Raw genomic sequence first — 22916 nt, 5'->3', positions numbered from 1 at the left:
TGGAGCCCAGTGCAGGGGGTTTGATCCCATGACCCTGACCTGAGCCAAAATTAAGAGTGAGACACTCAACCGACTGACCCACCCAGGCGCCCCTCTACCAGTAATTTCTTTCTTTCTTTCTTTCTTTCTTTCTTTATTTTTAAAAATTTTTTTTAATGTTTATTTATTAAACATTAAATAATGTTTAATTATTTAATTAATTAATAGGCAGAGTGTGAGCGTGGGAGGAACAGAGAGAGAGTGAGACACAGAATCTGAAGGTGGCTCCAGGCTCAGAACTGTCTGCACAGAGTCCAACGTGAGGCTCGAACTCACGAGCTCTGAGATCATGACCCGAGCTGTAGTTGGACGCTTAACTGACTGAGCCACCCAGGTGCCCCACTTCTACCAGTAATTTCTTAACATGATTCAGTAGTGAATCAGACAAATGTGTATTTTTCCATAATAGAAAAGGAAAATTATGCAGTGTGAATTGGCAGGTTATAGAATATACATAAGAGATTTTATTTGTTGCCACTTAATATTATCCAGTGGATGTTTTCGAAAATACTGCATTTGATGTCCCTATTTCTAAATTCTTGTAGTTGAGTGAAGAAGTTAGTGGTAGATACGATCATTGTCTACTGAAGTATATAATTATAACACTATTTTTAAAACAAAATTGAAGATAAAATAATTTTAAATTTTTGACTTTTTTTTAATATGTTAGATTAATGTCTGCAAGAGCACGCTATGAGAGATACAGTGGCAATCAAATTCTTTTTTGGTAAGTATTTTCTTAACTAACTTAAACTAATAGCTTTAATGTTTAAATTTTGAATTTTAGCATTGAAATTCATTTGATTTGGAAGGAATTTATTTATAGCAGATTGTAATATATTCATACACTGAAATAGAAGGTGCATGAAATATTTACAGTGCAGTGAAGTTTAATAAATACATATAATATTATGTATTAATAACTAATATGCAACTGAACATAGAGAACATATCTGCTCTCTCGAGGCTCTAGTCAGCTCTCTTAGAAAAGTAATCCATTTCTGACTTATAGCACCATAAATTAGTTTTACCTCTTTTTGAAGTCCACTTAGGTAAAAATATTTGGGTCAGGCTTTTTTTACTTGACACATGTCTAAGATTTTTCCATGTTTTTACTTTAGTCTTTTTGCACTGCTTTGCACCCTGTGTGAAAATAACACAATTCGTTTATCCTGTCCACTGTTGATAGATATTAGGGTTGTTTCCAGTTTTTTCCTTTTGTAGATAGTAAGGTTTGTATGAGCATTTTGTTCATTCTTTTTGTGCTTTTATATACTCATTCCTGAACATTTGAGGGCATATTCTTAGGAATAGAATTATAGGAAATGTGTGACCAAATTTAGGAGAATCTGACATTAGAATCTGACTCACATACTTCATTTTATTATCTCATTATGATTTTATTTTACATTTCCATGCTTATTAATAATGATTTTCATGTTTTTGTAGGCTATTTTGATAGCCCTTTTATGAAACCTGATTTGAATTTTTAACTATTTTTTCATTGGGTTTTCTGTAGTGTTTCTGTCAATTAGTAGAAATTGTTTATAAATTCCTTATCTTTGTCCCTTGTTGGGATACTTCTATTTCTTGGATCTTCTCCTACTCTGTGGCTTGCCTTTTCACTTTGCTAAAGGCATCTTTTGAAGAGTAGAAATTTCTGACTAATTTTTCTAATTCTGGCTAGTTTTTCTCTTGTGATTAATGCTTTTCATGTCCTATTTAAAAAAGTCTTTCCCTTCTCAAGATGATGAAACTATTTGTACCTGTTTTCCTTCTAAAAATTTTGGCATTGGTGAGTTCTTTTATTATATAGATTCACCAGCTATTTTGAGATAGTATTGACTTTAATGTTTCATTACCAGCACATTACGTTTACCATTTTTAAAGCATTAAACTGGATTCATAGGAATTTTAATAGCTATTTTCATCCATCTGTTGATCCATTTATTATTAAATGTTTTTCTGCTACGCTTTATGCTTACCTTGGTGTAGAATGGTGCGAAGACACAGTGTTTTTATTGAGCTTATTGTTTAGTCAAGTAGAGAAAATTAATTAAAAGTTACACATATTTAAGTGCTATCAAAAAAAGAAAAGTATAGATAAATAGATCAGTGGAAGAGAATTGAGAGGCCAGAAGTAAACCCTTGTAATTATGAACAGTTTGTTTTTAATGGCCTCCAGGTAAGATCTTTGCATATTGTGGCTATAATAGGAGGATTAAAAAGGAACCAACCACCAATGTACAATTTATGATGAAGATGTTAAAGCATTTCAAGGAGGTCAGCATAGTTTTTTCAGGAAATAATGCTGTGTTGAGTATTTATTTGCAAAAAGTTAATTTAGACCCTTACCTTACACTATACAAAATTAACACAAAAAATTAATGAGATGTCACTCGTACAGAGCTATTTGAATAGCTACATTAAAAAACGTAGACAGTACCAAGTGTTGGCACTGATATAGTAACACCTGGAATCCTCATATGTTAGTGGTATGGATATTAAATGGTATAGCCACTGCAGAAAATAGTTTCACAGTTTCCCAGAAAGTCATATAGTTTTACCACTTGTCCCAGTAATTCTACTTTTACTTATTTATGATAGAGAAATAAAAACACGTGCATACAAAGACTGTACACAGATGTTCTTAGTAGTACTATTTGTATTTCCAGCTTAAAACCGGAAACAATCAAAATGTATCATGAATGGATAAATAAAATGTCATGTATCTGTATAATGGAATACTATTTGGCAGTAAAAAAGGAATAAAGGCAACATGGATTTATAATGCAGCATGGATAAACCTCAAAAACATGCTAAGTGGAAGAAGCAAGACAGAACCTCCACATATTATATGATTCCATTTATATAAACTGTCCAGGAAAGGCAAATCTATGCAGAGAGCATACTATTGGTTAGGAAACAGAAGTGTTCTAAAACCGGATTGTGGTGATCTTTGCACATTTGTTTTAGTTTTCTTGCAAATTGAGTCATGCACTTCAAATGGGCGAATTTATGGTATTTAAATTTTGCCTTAGTAGAAATTTTATTTTTTAAGTTTATTTATTTTGAGAGAGAGAGACAGAGACCGATTTGGGGAGGGGCAGAGAGAGGGAGAGGTAGAATCCAAAGCAGCCTCTGTGCTATCAGCCCAGAGTCCGACTCTGGGCTTGAGCTCGCAAACCGTGAGGTCTTGACCTGAGGCCAAGATCAAAAGTCACATGCCACCCAGGCACCACAGCACTATTTAAAAAATATGAAGAGTTATACAACTCTGTATCTGGTTAATAATAAGATAACTTGCAAAGAATGCGGAAGTTAACTGAAGAATTTAAATTCAGAGGTTGGTAAAGGCAGAGAAAAGAGTGTGTAGTTGATCTTAAGCAACATGGTAGAAAAAGTGAAAGTAAATCAGTGTGTCCAAGCACCTTGATGAAAGAAGAGGAAACAGCAAGAGAAGATTCTGGAGAATCAGGTGGAGGCCATCTGAAGCGTATTTTGGTCTTTATCTTAGGAGCATCTGAAGCCTTTGAAGATAGAAGATCTGACAACATTAAGTATGCCTTCTTTCCTTGGACTGGTTCATTCTTTGATTCCTTTGTTTGCCCAGAGGAAGGAGATAGAATGGCCAACACTAAAGTATTTTACTTTGCTTGGGTTTACTTGTCCAAATGCATTACCACACCATGCTCTGAGTGTGAAATTTTTTGTAAGGTCTAAACAGTTTCTTATTCATGGGTTGGCATGGTTCTCTTTGTGGTAGGAGTGAAATTCAGGATTTTCTGCATTTATCATAGAATTAATTGATAACTTTGTGACCACTTCAGCTAAGTGAGATAAAAATTGGAGGCTTGTGGTGGCATCCAATTATAACTTAGTTCTGTCTTAATTTTGGGCAGATTGTTTTTTGATTTTATTCTTTCTTGACTTTGTAAGTCCTCTTTCACAAGAGTAAGGAAGTAGAATTTTAAGCAAGGAACCTTAACCAGGAAATTTGCAGCCATCTACATTTTCCCTCAATGAAGATTTGAAGAAATTAAAAAGAATTTTGAAGTGTCTCCTGGAAAGTTGACAAGAATTTTCCCTTCTCATGGTGAGCATTAGGATTGACATAGAAAGCTTACCCTGAGTGCTGTGTGGAATGTTTTGAAAGCCTAGGTTTCTGGATGGAGAAGAGCAGTGTTCACTGAGGACAGAGAATACTACAAAAAATAGAAGCTTGAAGGAAATAATAGGTAGATTTTGTTGAGTTGGAGTTCTCTGTTAGACATTCAAGTTTACATGTCAAGTAGATAGCTAGATAAATAGTTCTCCATGTCAGAGGAATGATTTGTTTTACAGATACTAAAATTTCCTCCAGATTGGAATTAATTAAAACCTTAGGTATGGTAAATAAAGATATTTGAGAGGACAGAAAGATAAGATCTAACAAGATGCTGGGTTTCCATTAGAGATTTAACTAAAATGTTGAGAGACTTGAGTCATCTGGTATTCTTTTATCCCTGAAACACATATAAAAGGTATTTTGTTTGTGTATGTCAGAATAAAATTTAAAAGAAATAAATAGATTATGGTTCACTTTTTAGTTGAGTGAAGATACAATATTGATGAAGTGGTCAATTCCAAATATTGTCTTTAATATACATAAGTTATTAGTATAGGATTTTATGATATGCATGTGTAGTACAGAATTTTAAGTTTTCATATTCATCAAATGTTATCCACTACACAAATTGGAAAATGTGATGCTAATGATCAAATTAATAAGATTGAGCTAGTAAACATATTCTTCTGAAGTCTGTATCTTAAGATAGTGATTACACTTTTTCCCACGTGAACCTAGTCTTATAAGTTGGTACATTTTCTAGCAACAGGCACTATGTCCCAAAATTCCATTAATTTTTAATGATTTGTGATATTAGAATATATTTCATGTTAGGTATTTTGTATTGAATCCATGTAACAGGTGAAATGTGTATGTTTACTTACTCATTAACTTACTTACTTGAACAGTTCAGAAACTGTTGCCCGATGTTGGTATATCCTGCTTTCTGGATCTGTGCTTATGAAAGACTCCATGGTCTTGCCTCCTTGCAGGTATGTTTACATTTGCTGCTTAGAATATATGGCAGGCAACGTTAACATTGCAACTTTTTATCTCTCATGTTAAACTGTTTTATGTAGGATGTGTAATTTTTCTAAGTAGGTGATGTATCTTATAAATGTGTTTACTTGCTGGTTCTGTAGGAAATAGTAGCAAGCAACCTGTATTTCTTATTTCTGAGGGTGTACTCTTTATGTCTTGACATCGTATCTTCACTTTGATTTGATCTTTAGTTTTACATGGAATTTGTTTGATTTATCTGATGGGTTTGGATTTGTTGCTAATACTAATGGTTACAGGGAGGGTGATACATGTTAATAGCTAAGAAAATGGTTTTTAGAGTCAGGCAAACTAGGTTAAAGTCCTGATTTATCATTTACTATTTATATGATTTTGTACATATTTTAGTTTCCTTGTCTGTAAAGTGAGTATAATAATAGCACCTACTTTAAGTGTCTCTTTGAGGTTTTTAGCAAGCTCTGCTACTCAAAGTTCTGAACAGAAGTCTGTAAACATTGACCTCCAGAGCCAGACTGCTTGAGTTCATGTCTGTGTTCTACTACTTCTTGGGCAAATTATGTAATCACTCCCCATTTGTAAAATGGGGACAATACTAGAACCTATTTCGTAGGTTACTTTTGAGGAATAAATGTCTTAATATATATAAAGCTCTTAGGCTAGTGCCTGGCTTTTATAAATCATTGTTAATTATCATCATCATAATTAATAGGTAAAAGAAGAGAAAGGTGGTTGGAAAAATGGTCACATGGGGTGTTCTTCTAGAATTTGTTCTGTTCTTAAGATTTGGGGGCTTCATATTAAAATTTGGTGACATTAGGGCACCTGGGTGGCTCCTGTGTCGAGCACCAGGTTGGGCTCTGCTCTGAGTGTGGAGCCTGCTTGAGATTCTCTACCTCTCTCTCCTGCTCATGCGCTCTCTCTTAAAATAATTGGTGGCATAAAAATGTAATTTTTTAGTGACTTTTTTCCAATAATGTTTAGAAGAGATTTTTAGACTTTTGAGGTAAGACTTTTAATTGTTGCTGTTAGTTACAAAACTGTTAAATTTAAATATCAAGGTATAGTCTACTTGATTTTTTTTTTTTTTTTACATTTATTTATTTTTGAGACAGAGACAGAGCATGAGTGGGGGAGGGGCACAGAGATTGGGAGGGAGACACAGAATCTGAAACAGTCTCCAGGCTCTGAGTTGTCAGCCCAAAGCCTGACGCGGGCTCAAACTCACGGTGTGCGAGATCATGACCTGAGCTGAAGTCGGATGCTTAACCAACTGAGCCACCTAGGCACCCCAGTGATTTTTGATGCCACTTTTAAATTCCTATCTTGGAGTCCTGAAACTTTACATGGTTGCCTTTTGATTTAATGAAGTCTGTGCTTCTTGAACCAGTAGAACCAATAGAATAAAACAAAGCATCTGCTATTTTAACAAATAAAATGCAGAGTCGTTCTTGGTTATTTAAGCCTTTTGGCTATTGTTTCTTTTTCCCTGTGTTTCTGAGATTCACATTAATGAATTTGTAATGAGTTAGCCACTGAAACAGGATAAGCTGGAATGATAGAGATTACAGTTAAGTTTTTGGAATATTAGTATTGTTCTTTTAAATATTTCCTCCCTTTTGTCTGCTGTGATGAATGGTCACGAATTTGTTAAGACTTTCTGTAGCCATTAATCAGCCACAATAACTCACCGTTATTTATATCAAGACAAGGAAGTATGGGGTGCTTAGGTGGCTCTGTTGGTTAAGCAGTTAATCGTTCAACTTTTGATATTGGCTCAGGTCATGATCTCGTTTTGTGAGATCAATTCCCACATCAGTATTCTTTCTCTACTTCTCTTTCTCTGCCTCTTCCTTGAGCAAACGTGTACTCTTTCCTTCTCAAAAAAAAATAAATAAATAAACATTAAAAGAAGACAACAAAGCTTAATTTTTTAATAATAGAAATGGGGATGCCTGGGTGGCCCAGTCAGTTAAGTGTCCAACTCTTGGTTTAGGCTCAGGTCATGATCTCAAGTTTCATGAGTTTGAGTTCTGCACTGGCAGCATGGAGCCTGCTTGGGATTCTCTCTCTCTCCCTCTCTCTCTCTCTCTGCCCCTTCCCTGCTCTTGCGCGCTCTCTCTCTCTCTCACAAATAAACACTAAAAAAAAAACAAGTGACACAAATGTGTGACATTTAAACAACAAACTCATGGTACATTAATCTAACCATCATGAACTTCACAATAAACATTATAGAAGTTTCTTTAACCATTTAAAGGACAGTTCTGGGGACATCTGGCTTGCTCATTTAATAGAGCTTTTAGCTCTTGATCTCAGGGTCATGAGTTTGAGCCCCATATTAGGTGTAGAAATTACTTAGAAAAATAAAATTTAAAAAAATAAACATTTCTGAGTAGGGGATGCACATTTTTCATTTGACACATATTTTTTTTTTTTTAGGTTTTTTTTTTAAAGCTTTATTTATTTTGAGAGGTGGGGGAGGAGAGGATCCCAAGCAGGCTATACACTGTCAGTGCAGAGCCCATTGTAGGGTTTGAACCCATGAACTGTGAAATCATGACCTGAGCCTAAATGAAGAGTTGGATGCTTAACTTACTGAGCCACTCAGATGCCCCTGACACATATTTGTAATAGGTCATTGTAGGGTGGTTGTTAGACTTAATAATCAGTGCAGATAAATTTAGAACATGCTTAGCATATATGAAGTATTAAGTAATTTTTGGCTTCTCAATATTATTATAGCATAGTAACATTGGGATATAGTTATTATGATACCAACAGAATATGAACACTGCTTAGTATACGAAGAATGATAGTAGTATTTTAGTTTATAAAAGTATAGCTTATTCTATTAAAAATATTTGATATTCCCTGCATTAGTCAGGAGACAGAAACCACACAGTATTTCGAACATGGACAGTTTAATTTAAGAGATTAGGCACTAAGAAGGGTAAAGGAGCTAAGGGAGAGTACCCAAGTAAAGAACAAATTTGGCAGGGGGGCCCTCTCCCCATGATTTCAGATTTTGTTGGAAGTATGTTAGTTGTAGCCCCAGTAGGTAGTGGAGAACTTCACTGGGTTGCCTGTGCCAGACCTCGTCCTCAGTCATAGGGTCAGGGCTGGCAGGAAGGGAACTGCTGACCAGGACTGACCAGAGAACTTCCCCTCCCCCTGCTAGGGTGTGGTTGGGCCCTGAGGCTGGGGACAGGACCTCCTTTGCCTTGACACACGCACACACACACTGGTGTACTTCTCCCTTCCCTTCCCCTTGAGAAAGACAATTTTTCTATTGCATTGTTCTTCTGCTAGCACCCTCTACTGACAAAGCTTTAGCATTTTCAGCTGGCAGAAGGATAGCATTAACTGAATCTAGATCCTTTATTGGAAAGTAGATTTGAAACAGCATGAATGTATTTCCAATTGAAAGGCAGTGGATAACTGGCACAGTCCACTCTGAGTTCCTTAGCTTCTACATGGATGCTTCTAAACAAATTTGAACTCCCATCCAACAACAAAACAACTCTGTTGTCACCTTAAAAGATACAGCTGTCTTTTGTACCAGTGAAGAATTTCTTACCTTGTCCCTAAAATAAGGAATTGCACAGTCCTAACAATCATTACTGGTTATATTAATTATATAGTGCATCACAGTGCTTTTGAAAATTCTGTTAACCAAAGACTAAAGTTCGCTTCCACCAAACTATACTTAAAATAAATAAGGGAAACAGAGGGAAGAAGAAAATGGTTAACATTTACATAAATACATAAATGCAATAAACAAAGGAAAAAAATATCCTATATTTCTTATTTCTGTGATTGGTCACATGGCTGTAATTGGTACCTCTGGCTTCCTTCTTTAGCTACCCATTCAGTATTTCTGCCCTAAGCCAGACGTTCATCCGTTCTGCATCCTTTACCTGATGATGTTAACAAAATCTTCATTTCTGACGGGTCCTTAAATGTCCTGCTCTGTTGTGTTGGTGGTGGTAGTTTTCCATAAACTTTGAATAGTGGACATGGCAGTACAAGGAGCCTAAGGGAATCCCCCCATTTAGTGCAGCAACTCAGTTTGTGCTTGTGATTGTGATCAATTACTCAGGCCTTTAGAGTAACCCCTTCCCCTGCCTGTTGGTTCATTGGCCAGGTGAAAGTATCTAATTCAGTGGAACCATTGTGTTTCCTCATAGAAGCAATCTTCTTTTGGGCACTAGGACTCAAAACCAGAACAAAGTTTTTTGGATGGGCAGCAGAAATTCTGAATGAGTTACTAGGTATAGTAGTGAGAAGAGCCGCTCTTACTTCCGTGCCTTGAATATCAGATCTTTGTATTCTGGTTATTGGGGGAGACAGAAACCCTTGCTGTACATAGGCTGTTGCAAAATGAGTGCCTTGATCAAAAATAGTGTTGTCTAGAGTGCCAGGATGGTAGAGCAGGCATTTTGTGAGCCCATGGATAGTGGTGCTGGCAGAAGCATTATGGATGTGGAAGGTAGATCATTTCCAGAATATGTGTTTATTCCAATGAGGACAAATACCTGCCTCTTCCATGACAGGAAAAGTTCACTGTAAATAATCTGGCCCTAGGTGGCTGGCTGGTCCCCATAAGGAGACTTTCTGTTAATCTCTCATGTTGGCAGATTAGGTTCCTAGCAGTAGCATTAGCAGTTAAGCCCTGCATATTCTCCATCTCTGCCACCATGGCCACTTTATTCATGGGCCCATTGAACAAGCACTGGTGTAGCTGAGGGAAGAGTTTGGATGACTTCCACAGAGCGTGGCATTTTAGTCACCTCATTATTAAAGCCTCCTTCACGGTGGATGCCTTTCAGGCATTCATATGAGATACAGATATATTGAAAGTCTATGCCCATTCTGAAAGAAGTCCTTCTACATACCACTTTCCAGACTTTTTGTTACCAATCTTCCTTTCAATCCTATTCGTTCCTGGTCCCTAACCTTTCAGCCATACCATTAGTAACTTCCCTTGAATCTCTTTTCATCAATAATTCCGGCCATCTCTAAATCCAGAAAAAAGGACAACTAAATGTATTGCTTGTAATTCTATTCCCTGGGTCAATTTTCCTTTACCATCTTCCTTGGGGGTTATGTCTGAGTGACCTCTTGGCTGTCCACTTTTGGGTGCAGACCCATTGATAAAACAGGCTCACAGTTTTTCTTCTTCCGTCAGCTGGTCATAAGGAATTCCCTAGGTAGCCATAAGCATAGATTGAGGTAGAGGAGGCACTGCAGTAGGAGTTGATGTTGGAGTCTGATCTACCTACCAGCTCTTGGGTAAATTCAGTTTCTTATTTTCCATAATAGATGGCTACTGCCCTGCCTGGCACTTGTGGCTAACTATGCAGTTCATTATAGGACGTTCAGGCAGCATTGTCATCTGATGTCCTGTGGTTAGTAATTCAGCGTCTGCTAAGGCCCAGTAGCAAGCCAGAGCTTGTTTCTCAAAAGGATAATAGTTATTTGCAGAGGAGATCATAAGTGTTTCAGAAATTGTAGACATCTGCACTATCATTCTCGTATTAGTGCTTGGGAGAGTTTCTGTAGAGTATCTGTGTTTGCCGTGGACCCTATACGTACCATTAGATGTGCAGGTTCATAAGACTGCAATGGTTCAGGGGCGCCTGGGTGGCGCAGTCGGTTAAGCGTCCGACTTCAGCCAGGCCACGATCTCGCGGTCTGCGAGTTTGAGCCCCGCGTCGGGCTCTGGGCTGATGGCTCAGAGCCTGGAGCCTGTTTCTGATTCTGTGTCTCCCTCTCTCTCTCTGCCCCTCCCCCGTTCATGCTCTGTCTCTCTCTGTCCCAAAAATAAATAAATAAACGTTAAAAAAAAAAAAAAAAGACTGCCATGGTTCAGTGGCTTATCCTCCGTTTTGAATTTGCTTACAGCCTTGTGGGTGACGCTGAAAATGGGTCAAAGTAGCACACTCAGTATATGTTACCTCTAGAATCAAAAAACCAACCAAACATTGTGCCTTTTTTCTCTCTCTCTCTCTGTCTCTCTGTCTCTCTTTTTTTTTTTGTTTGGTTGATGGCATGAGATACAGCAAGTTGTGTTTCACCTTGGAGGGGAAATTTTGTGTCCCAAATTATGGAATTCTCAGAAACTTCACTGAGGGCAGGACATTCGAAATTTTATATGTATTTTAAATCAGTATTTTTTTACAATTTACTATGAACTAAGTATATAAGTAAAAAATTAAGTCTGAAATGTAAATGTCTTCTGAAATGAATTTAGTCTCTTTCTGGAATTGAGTTCACTTTGTAGTTGCTACAGTAAAATCTGTAAGCTCAAGAAAGCCAGGACTGGGGCAATTGAGTGGCTTAGTCGGTTGGGTGTCCCACTTTGGCTCAGGTCATGATCTCATGGTTCATAGGTTCAAGCCCCGCATCAGGCTCAGAGCCTGGAGCCTGCTTCAGCTTCTGTGTCTCCCTCTCTCTCTGCCCCTCCCCCACTCGTGTGCACTCTGTCTCTCCCTCTCTCAAATATAAATAAATATTAAAAAAATTTTAAAAAAAAAGCAAGGACTTTATTTGTGATTTTTAAATAAAATTTAATGCGTGTATTTATTCATTCAAACACTAATTTATGGTGCAAATAAGTATTGTCATCTCTCTATAAGACTCTACCCTTAAGACAAAATACTGATTTACTTTGGTTTGGGATGACTCTTTTGTTTGAAAAGGGTCTGTTTGGCCTGTAAAGAAAACTTTCTTGGGGAAACAGTTGTGGCAATGGATTCTACAGATCAGCAGGATTAGTTAGGCTTAAAAGAAGGGAACCAACATTGAAGTCAGAGAATATCTCCAGTAGTAGGGCATTAATTCATATAGCAAATACTTAGTGCCTACATGTGTCAGGCACACTGCTAGTCTTGGGTTGGTAAAGTTATCACCTGTAAATAGCATTGTAAATAGTAGTGTTCTTTTTTTAAAGACACACTTTTAAGATAGTTTTTTGAAGTAAATTTGTACCATTCAAAAGTGAAAACAGTAGAACAAGAGGTATTTTAAATATTATTATTCCCACTTTAAGTGTCCTCCACACCATTTAACCCATTTACATAGATAACTAACTACATTTATTAAAATCTTCGTGGGTTTTTTTTTTTAAATACATATGTAAGAAATTCTTTTTTTTTTTTTTTTTTCTTTCTATTTCTGGCCTAATAGGAACCTAATGTGCATATCAGGGAGTTACTGTAATTTCTTGAACATTTGCCTATTTACTACCCAGAACAAGAATTTGAACATTGTCAGCACCCTAGAAGCAGCCTGCAGTCTTTCCTCAAATCAACTTTGCTACTCCCCCCACCACCCAAAGTTACTATTTTTTGAGGTTTTATTTAGTCTTAGGTATCTGTAGAGTTTTAGCCTGACAATACATATACCTAAACACCGTAGTTTGGTTTTTGTTTACTTTTGAACTTGGTGTTAATGTAATCATACAATATTCTTTTGTGTATGGCTTCTTTGAGCCAGTGTTGTTTATGAGATGCATCTATGTAGTTAGAGTTAATTCATTTTTCTTAATTAGCATTACATTTTATAGTTGAGGGCTGTTACTAGGAAAGCAGCTGTGAACATTCTTGTACATTAGATGCACATGGGCATGAATTTATGTAGGGTACACCTCACAGAGAATTGATGGCTCACAGGATGTGCCTATGTTCATATGAACAACATATACATACTGTTGATTACAAGTTATATTCCAAAGCGAATGTACTAATTTACACACTCTCACCAGCATTGTGTGAGAATTTCTGTTGTTCCACATCCTCACCAACATTTGGTATTGTCGAGCTTTTTATTTATTTTTTATCCTGATACATTTCAGTTACTCTGTTGAATTTATATACTTCATTATAGTTTTGATTTGCATGTTACTGATTGCTAATGAGTACATTTTTATTTGAATAATCTTTTTGTTTTTCAAGCGCATCTTCAAATCCATTGCCCATTTTTGTAATGCATTGTCTTTTTGTTCCTGAGATGTAGAAGTTCTCTATATATCCTGAATAAGCATCTTTGCTTGGTTATTTTTGTTGGAAAATATTTTCCTTGTGTCTTGTATTGTTCATTCTCTTAGCAGTGTCTTTGGATGAATGAAAGTTCTTAACTCTAATACAGAGCAATTCAGTCTTTTTCTTTTTGTCTTCTTTGCTTAAGAAATATTTATGGTACCTGCAGTCATGAAGATAGTTTCCTTTATTATTTTCTAGCACTTTCTTGTTTTCCTTCTACATTTACATCTATAATCTACTTAAAATGGATTTTTTTTTAATGTTTATTTATTTATTTTGAGAGAGCATGGCCAGAGAAGGGGCAGAGAGAGGGGGAGAGAATCCCAAGCAGTCTCCACACTGTCAGTGCAGAGCCCGTTGCTGGCTTGATCCCAGGAACCGTGAGATCATAACCTGAAACAAAATCAAGAGTCGGGTGCTTAACTGACTAAGCCACCGAGGTCCCCTGCTTAGAGTGGATTTTTGAGTATGATAATGTTGCATGGTTTTCCATATGGATTCCTATGTATCCTTTCCCCATTCTTGTTGAATGCCACATTTTTTTTTTTTTTAAATAATCATATCCACAGATGTGCCTGTTTCTGGGCTTCTAATCTCTTCCATTCGATTTTGTTCATACCTGCTTGAATACCACACTGTTGTAATTACTCTAGCTTTATAATGTGTCTTGAAGTTTAATAGAGAAATTATTTATGAGAAACTGCTAAACTCCATTCCATAGCAGTTGTACCATTTTAAAATCCCACTGGCAGTGTATAAGAGTTCTGTTTCTCTTTCTACATAGTCACAAACGTGATTGTCAGTCTTATAGTTTAGCTATTCTAGTCACTGTGAAGTGGTTTTAATTTTAATTTTCCTGCTTGGTGATACTGAGCACTTTTTCTTGTGCTTACTGGTTGTGGCTTCTTCTATATTCTTTTGTGAACTTCCTATTAAATTTTTTTTTTTCCCCGTTTCAAAGCTGAGCTGTTTGTCTTTATTATTTATTTATTTTCAACGTTTTTTATTTAGTTTTGGGACAGAGAGAGACAGAGCATGAACGGGGGAGGGGCAGAGAGAGAGAGGGAGACACAGAATCGGAAACAGGCTCCAGGCTCCGAGCCATCAGCCCAGAGCCCGATGCGGGGCTCGAACTCATGGACCGCGAGATCGTGACCTGGCTGAAGTCAGACGCTTAACCGACTGCGCCACCCAGGCGCCCCTGTCTTTATTATTTTGTAGGAATCTTTAATACATTCATGCTGCAAGGTGACAAGTTTTGCACACATTTTATCTCATTTGGTCACTTGCGTTTTTATTTTCTTAATTTTTTAAACAACTTTATTAAGGTATAATTGTAGACTAAACTGTGCATGTTTAAAATAGTTTGATAAGTTTTGGTGTATGCATACACCTGTAAAACCAGTGCTGTAATAAAGCTAATGAACATATCCATCACTCCCCCCCTCGCCCCACCCCAGATTGCTCATGTCCCTTTGTAAACTTTTTCTTTCATCCGTCCTTGTTCCCTTGGTCCCCAGGGATTATTAATTGCTATTATTATTTTTTTGGTCACTCTAGATTACATTTTCTAAAATTTTATATGAAATGAAACATAAAATATATACTCTAGCTTTTCACACTAAAATTACTTTGAGATTTATCCATGTTGTGATATGTATCACTATTTCAATATTTCATTTCTTTTTTCTTTAAGTCACTATACTATACATTTGATCACCAGAAGTCACTCCTGTTGTATCTGCACATTTGTTCGCTTTGACCTTCATCACTGTAATTCCTTCTCCCCTGAGTACCTGGCAACCACCATTTTAGTCTTTATTTGAAATCAGGTTTAAAAAAAAACTTTTGGAACTCTCCATGTGACACCATATAGTATTTGTCTTTCTGTGCTCTGTATGGTTTATTTCATTCAGCATAGTGCCCTTAGTGTTCATCTGTATTCCTTTTTATTGCAGTATTCTCTTGTATGGACCACTCTTTGCATTTCAGCTACTGGTAGACATTTGGGTGGTTTTCTCTTTTTGATTATTTTGACTTGTGGTGCTATCAACATTTGTGTACAAGTCTTTATGTGAACAAACGATGTCTTATCTTTTGAGTAAATACATGGGAAGAGAATGGATTATAACCCGTCATGTGTACACATACTTTCATTTATTTGGGCATATAAGTATATATTTTGGAACGGCTAGATTATGGGGTAGAGGGATACTTAACCTCTTAAAATGCCATATTCTTCTAAAGTTGTGCCACTTTACATTGCCACCAGCAATATATGAGAATGCCTGTATCACCTCCTCACGAACACTTGTTAAGGTCAATCTTTTTAAGTTACATGTCTTCGGGGGTATGTGATAGTATCTGAGGGTAGTTTAAATTTACATTTCCCTAAAGACTAATGATTGTGAGCATCTTTTCATGTACTTACTTGTCAGTTATATATCTTTTGTGAAGTGTCTTTTTGAATCGTTTGCCCATTTGGGAGGGGCAGGTAGAGTTGTACAATTTCTTATTTTTTAGTTATAGAAGTTCCTTACGCTTTTCACAAGTCCTTTAACAGATATGTGCCACACACATATTTTCTTCACTCTGTGGATTGCTTTTCAGAGGGCAGAAGAACTTAATTTTGATAAAACTCAATTTATCAGGTTTTTTTCTTTAATGGATTATAGTTATGTTGTACGTAGAAAATCTTTGATTACACATAATTTTTAAATAATTTTTTCTGTTAAGTTCTTTAGTTTCAGATTATGCTATGATAGATTTGTCTGTGATCTATTTGTGTCTAGTTTTTTACATAGTGTATGATATGTGGATCTCATTTCATACCTATACATACTCAATTGCTCTAGCACCGTTTGTTGACAAAACTGTCCTTTCTCTGAATTACCTTTGCATCTTGGTTGAAATTTAATTGACCATGTGGATCTGTTTCCCAGTTGTTTACTTTGTTTCATTGATTGATTGATTTTGTGTGTGTGTGTGTGTGTGTGTGTGTGTGTGTGTGTGTGTGTGGTACCATTGCTACATTGTCTTGCTGACTTTAGCTTTAAATCACAAAATGTATGGGTCCTCCCAACTCTGCCAAATTGTTTGGGTCATTATAGGTTCTTTGCAGTTGCACATGAATTTCAAAATAAGTTTATTAATCAAAAAAAAAAGAAAAACCTGGGGCATTTACTTTCAAGTACCCCCTCTCTGTAAAGAGAACTTTCCTACTGTTTTTCCTTTCTAATCTTATATTCTTTGCCTGCTGCTCAAAGCCTGGGAGTTTGATTGCACCTGCACTGAATCTGTTAGACCATTTGGGGTAGTATTGACATCTTTTTTTTTTTTTTTTTAATTTTTTAATGTTTATTTATTTTTGAGAGAGAGAGAGGAGACAGAGCGCTAGCAGGGGAGGGGCAGGGAGAGAGGGAGACACAGAATCTGAACCAGGCTCCAGGCTCTGAGCTGTCAGCACAGAGCCTGACATGGGGCTCAAACCCACAAGCTGCAAAGTCATGACCCGAGCCGAAGCTGGATGCTCAACTGACTAAGCCATCCAGGCACCCAGGGTAGTATTGACATCTTAACAGTTTATCTTTTAAACCAGTAACAAGGTGCATCACTCTTTTTGTTTAGGTCTTTAATTTTTTTTCAACAGTGTTTTGTAGTTTTCTCTCAGCAGTGTTTTGTAATTTTCACTGTTGAGGTGTTGTATGTGTGATTCTATATCTTGTAGCCTTGCTAAATTTCACTTTATTCTAATAGCTGTCTTACAGATTCTTTAGGATTTTTCTGATCTCTTGTCTACTGATGTGTGAATTGACAGTTTCTTTTTTTTCCCCCTAATTTAAATGTGCCTTCTCCCCATTTTCCTGTCATATTGCCCTGGGAAGAAATTACAGTACAGTGTTGAAGAGATGGGCTGAGAATAGGGGCGCCCGGGTGACTCAGTCGGTTAAGCGTCCAACTTCAGCTCAGGTCATGATTTCGCAGTTCGTGAGTTCGAGCCTTGTATTGGGCTCTGTGCTGACAGCTCAGAGCCTGGAACCTGCTTCAAGTTGTTTCTCTCTTTCTCTGCTCCTCCGTTGCTCATGTTCTCTCTCTCTCAAAAACAAATAAACATTAAAAAATTAAATAGAAAATAGATGTGCTGAGAACAGACACTATTTACTTGTTCTGTATTGAAGGGGAATTAGGGATGAGAAGGTAGAAGCATTCAATTTTTCACCAAGTGTATTCCTAGATATAAATTTTTTGTAGATGCCATTTGTCTGGTTGTCAGTTTATAATCTATACTGTATTGTACCCTCATCATCAGGCAACCACTGTTCTGCTTTCTAGTAAATAGATTACATTTACCACTATTTTTTTAAATGTTTATTTATATTTTTGAGAGACAGAGAGTCTTTATGTCCACAAATGAGTAGGGCAGGGACAGAGAGGGGGACAGAGGATCTGAAGCAGGGTCCCTTCTGCCCAGTTCAGGACTCAGAGTCACAAACTGTGAGATAATGACCTGAGCTAAAGTCAGACACTTAACCATCTGAGCCACCCAGACACCCCACATTTACCACTATTTTTTATAAATGGAACAATAAGTTGTCTAGCATTTTTTATTTAAAATATTTCACTTAGCATAATGTTTTGGAGATTCCTTCATGTTACTCTGTATATTGATCATTCATTTTATAAAATTGTTCATTAGTATCCCATTGTATGGATGTACCACTATGTGTTTATACATTCTACTGTTGAAAGACATTAAGGTTGTTTGCAGTTTTTTGCTATAATGAATAAAGCACCTATGAACATTTCTGAACAAGTCTTTTTATGAACATGTGTTTTTTTCTTGGAGTAAATACCTAGACTTCAGTGGCTAAGTTGTATGGTAGGCATGTTTAACTTGTTAAAAGAACTGCCAAATGTTTTGTTGACTGTTGTACCATTTATATTGCCACCACCAGTTTGAGTTCCCATTACTTATCTTTTTCAGTGCTTGATATGGTTAGTCTTTAATTTTTGCTCTTGTGCTATGTATGTAATGGATTGTGTGGTATTAATATGCATTTCTGTGATAACTACTAGCATTTTTGCATGTAGTTATTAACCATTCACATACCTTCTTTTGTGAAAAGTTGGTTCAGTTCTTTAGAGGTTGTCTTTTTATTTTTGAGTTATATGAGTTACTTATCATGGATAAAAATTAACAGATATATCTGTTGAATATATTTTTCTTCGACTATTTCATGCCTTTGCAGTTTTCAGTGGCAACTTCTTTAATTGTTACAAAGCCTCAAGGATGATTTTTTTCCCCTTTTATTGTAATACTTATGTGTTCTAATTAATCTTGGCATACTCCAAATTTGTAAAAATTTATTTCTGTTTTTTAAGACCGTTTTCTTGAAATAGCTTTATTGGAGCATAATTTGCATACCATAAAATTCATCTATCTTAAGTTCACAGTTGAATAATTTATGGTAAATGTGTACATTGGTACATGACATTTACAGTTGACTTGCATTGCCTGAAAAAGTTCCCTCATGCTCTTTTGCGGTTAATCTGATCTCCTTTCTGTCATTAGATACTTTCTGTAGATATTTAGAAGTAGTCTTTTGTTTTTGGCTTCTGTCAGCATGTTTTTGAGATTCTCCCATATCGAGCACGTATCACTTGTAACACATGTATTTTTTTAAATTACTGAATCCTACTTCAATCTAGAAAGATACCCCATTTTGTCTAGCCATTTACCAGAAGATAGAAATTTTTAAAAATTAAAAATTTTTTATTATTTAAGTTTTGGAGTTTTTACAAATAATGCTGTTACCAAGATTTGCTTACAAGTCTTTATATGGGCCATGTGTTTTCATTTATTGTGTAGATTGTTCTGTTGTATGACAAGCATATATTTAACTTTTGGAAAGCACCAAATTGTTTAAAAGATGACTGTACTGTTTCACATTCTGACCAGCAACATACAATAGATCTAGTTTATCCATATCCTCTCCATCACCTGGTATTGGCAGTCTTTGATTGTTACTGTTTCAGTGTATACTTAATGACATCTCCATGTGATTTTAATTTGCATTTCAGTAGTGACCAGTGCTTTTGTGGATCTTTTCTTGTGCTTAGTAGGCATTTCTACTTTGTTGAAAATCGTTCACCCCTTTTCTCTATTTTCAGTTGTATTGTTTGTCTTAATATCAATTGTAAGAATTTAAAGTTGATTCTTGAACAGCTGATGTAAACATCCATGTGCATCTTTTTGTGTGGACATGAGTTTTCAGCTCCTTTGGGTAAATTCCATAGAATGTGATTACTGGGTCATATGGTAAAAGTATTTTTAGTTCTATTCTTGTTCACTTTAGAGTTCTTTGTGTCTTTGTATTTTGGATAACAAGCCTTACTCAGATGGAGATTTTGCGAATATTTTTCCCAATCTGGGCCTTGTTTTCTCATTCTCTTGACTTTGTCTTTTGTAGAGTAGGTTTTAATCTTAATGAAGTTGAGCGTATCATTTATTAGTTTCATGCATCATTCCTTTGATGTTGGAACTAAACGGTCACTGCCATACCTAGAATCATTTAGCTTTTTCCTATGTTTTATAGGAGTTTTATGTTTTACATCTAGATCTGTGATCCATTTTGACTTAATTTCAGTGTAGAGGGGGAGTAAGATGTGTGTCTAGATTCATTTTTTTGACGTGTTTTCAGCACAGTTTGTTGAAGAGACTGTCTTTGCTCCACTTGTATTGCTTTTGCTCTTTTGTCAAAATCAGTTGAGCATATTCATGGAAATCTAATTCTGGGCTCTCTGTTCTGTTTTGTTGATACCTTTATTTTTTAACCAGTACCACAGTGTCTTGTTTCCTGTACCTTTACGATACATTTTAAAGTCAGTTAGTGAGTTAGTGTCACTCTTCTGACTTAGTTCTTCTTCTTCAGTATTGCATTTGCTATTCTAGGTCTTTTGCTTGTCCATGTATTCTTTAGAATTGGTTTTTCAGTACAGTATTTGCAAATAACATGATGAGATTTTAATTGGAATTGTACTGAATATATAATTCAAGATGGGAAGTAATGACATTCTGACAATGAGTCTTCCTATCCATGAACATGGAATCACTCTTCATTTATTTAGTTATTTTTTATACTTTTTTTTTTTTAATTTTTTTTTTCAACGTTTATTTATTTTTGGGACAGAGAGAGACAGAGCATGAACGGGGGAAGGGCAGAGAGACAGGGAGACACAGAATCGGAAACAGGCTCCAGGCTCCGAGCCATCAGCCCAGAGCCTGACGCGGGGCTCGAACTCCCGGACCGCGAGATTGTGACCTGGCTGAAGTCGGACGCTTAACCGACTGCGCCACCCAGGCGCCCCATATACTTTTTTTTTTTTTTTTTTTAAATTTTTTTTTTTTCAACGTTTATTTATTTTTGGGACAGAGAGAGACAGAGCATGAACGGGGGAGGGGCAGAGAGAGAGAGGGAGACACAGAATCGGAAACAGGCTCCAGGCTCTGAGCCATCAGCCCAGAGCCCGACGCGGGGCTCGAACTCACGGACCGCGAGATCGTGACCTGGCTGAAGTCGGACGCTTAACCGACTGCGCCACCCAGGCGCCCCCCATATACTTTTTAAAATTAATGTTTATTTATTTATTTTGAGAGAGAGTACAAACGGGAGGGGCAGAGAGTGAGAGAGAGAAAGAATCCCAAGCAGGCTCCATGCTTTCAGTGCAGAGCCCAATGTAGAGCTCGAACTCATGAATCATGAGATCATGATTTGAGCCGAAGTCAAGAGTCGAGCAGTAAACTGATGAGCCACCCAGGCGCCCTATTTAGTTCTTCAATATCATTGATCAGAGTTTTGTAATTTTCATCATCTAGGTCTCATACATTATTCTGGTAGATTTTTACCATAGAATTTCATTTTTTGGAGGGCAGCTAATGGAAATGGCATTGTATTTTTAATATCAAATTCCACTTCATTCAAAGTGTATAAGAAAGTAATTGGCTTTTGTATATTAAACTTGTACCCTGTGACCTTGTTGTAATCGCTTTTTCCAGAAGTGTTTTTGGTGTTTCCCCCCTTACTCCAGATTTTCTACATAGATAAACATGTTATCTGAACAGGACGGTTTTATCTTTTCCTTCTCAATCTTACACTTTCTGTTTCCTTTTCTTAGTGTGTTAGCTAGGTCTTCCACTATGAACTTGAAAAGCAGTGGTTGAGGGGGACATCCTTGCTTAGTTTCTGATCTTAGTGGTTATTACCTATTAGTTTTTTTAAATAGTCTTTAACAAGTTGAGGGGGTTCCCGTGTACTTCTGGTTTACTGGGTTTTTATCTCGAATGGGTTTTGGATTTTGTCAAATTTTTTTTTGCATCTATTGATATAATTCTGTAGTTTTTCTTTAGCCTGTCGATGTGATGGATTACATTAATTGATTTTTGAATATTGAACTATCCTTGTATACTTTATTTTTTTTTTAATTTTTTAACATTTTTATTTATTTTTGAGACAGGGAGAGACAGAGCATGAACGGGGGAGGGGCAGAGAGAGAGGGAGACACAGACTGAAACAGGCTCCAGGCTCTGAGCTGTCAGCACAGAGACTGACGCGGGGCTCGAACTCACGGACTGTGAGATCATGACCTGAGCCCAAGTCGGACGCTTAACCGACTGAGCCACCCAGGCACCCCTGTCCTTGTATACTTTAGTTAAATCCTCCTTGGTTGTGGTGTATAATTTTTACTATACATCCTAGCCATGTCATAGTCTGGTTCTGATGCTTGATCTGTCTTTTTCGTCTGTGTCTTTTGTCTTCTAGTATTGCCTTCTCATGATGTAGATGTACTGGGTAAGCCAGACATGATGTACTGGGTAAAAGGAATTGCTATAAATAGGCCTTTAGTAATATACTGGTAAGGTGTGAGAGGAGGGGGCTTTTCGTAATATACAGGTAAGGTGTGAGAGGAGGGGAAGCATTTCATAGTCCTGTGATTAGATCTCAGTCTTTTGGTGAGCCATTACCTCTGTATTTTCAACTTGCCTTGTATTTCTCAGTTTCTACCCCCTGCCCACCATCCCCTTGAAGTGGGTCATGATCGCTAGAGTGGGCTGGAGTTGGGCATTCCCTTTCTCCTTATGGAAGGTTGAGTATTTTCCTTTCTAAAGGTCACTTAGGCTCTGATGGGCAGACCTTGAAAAGAAGTCAAGAATACTGTAGGATGTTTCAAAATGGTCCTCTGCCCCCGCCCCCGCCAGAAGTACAAGGGTCTCTCTTACATATTCTGAGATCCTGGTAGAGATCAGTGAGGTAAAACTCCAAAGTGTCGAGGCCCCTTCAGTTGACTGTGTCTCTGAAGTTTTTAACTCTCAGAGTTGTCCACACTGAGCTTCCAGCAGTTCATCAATTATAGTTTGGTTTTTCTTATCCTGGTGCTAGTGCCTGCAGAAATTGCTATTCTGGGTTGTAATTATCTATACTTGTCTGTTCCCTTCAATTTGGGGGCAACAGTTTGCTCAGTTATCTCAATTCTATTACAGAGGTAAGAAAAAGTGGGTGACTTACTAGTTAGTTCATTTTTTTACTTGTTATTAGGACAGATAGCAATTTCTAAGATTCTTATATGCCAGAACAGAAACTGGAAGTCTGGAAATATTTTGAATCTTTAGATTACTTGGGGGACATTTGTAATCTTAACAACATAGCATT

The 22916-nt window shown here is 36.8% G+C and overlaps 1 protein-coding gene across 5 annotated transcripts in view; it reads left to right on the top strand.

Annotated features, from left to right (window-relative positions):
* Positions 1-22916, top strand: part of RAPGEF6 (Rap guanine nucleotide exchange factor 6) — a 192166-nt gene that overhangs the window by 20446 nt on the left and 148804 nt on the right. For 4 of the 5 annotated variants that reach the window (XM_047873234.1, XM_047873224.1, XM_047873264.1 and 1 more), the window contains exons 3-4: positions 710-766; positions 5056-5139. In XM_047873234.1, coding sequence (XP_047729190.1) covers positions 710-766; positions 5056-5139 — 141 coding nt within the window. The remainder of the gene's footprint in view (positions 1-709; positions 767-5055; positions 5140-22916) is intronic. The other variant, XM_047873242.1, reaches the window with a different exon arrangement.

The sequence above is a fragment of the Prionailurus viverrinus genome, chromosome A1 (genome assembly GCF_022837055.1).
Source record: "Prionailurus viverrinus isolate Anna chromosome A1, UM_Priviv_1.0, whole genome shotgun sequence".
Classification (NCBI taxonomy): Eukaryota; Metazoa; Chordata; class Mammalia; order Carnivora; family Felidae; genus Prionailurus; species Prionailurus viverrinus.
This window is presented reverse-complemented; position numbering and strand designations above follow the sequence as displayed.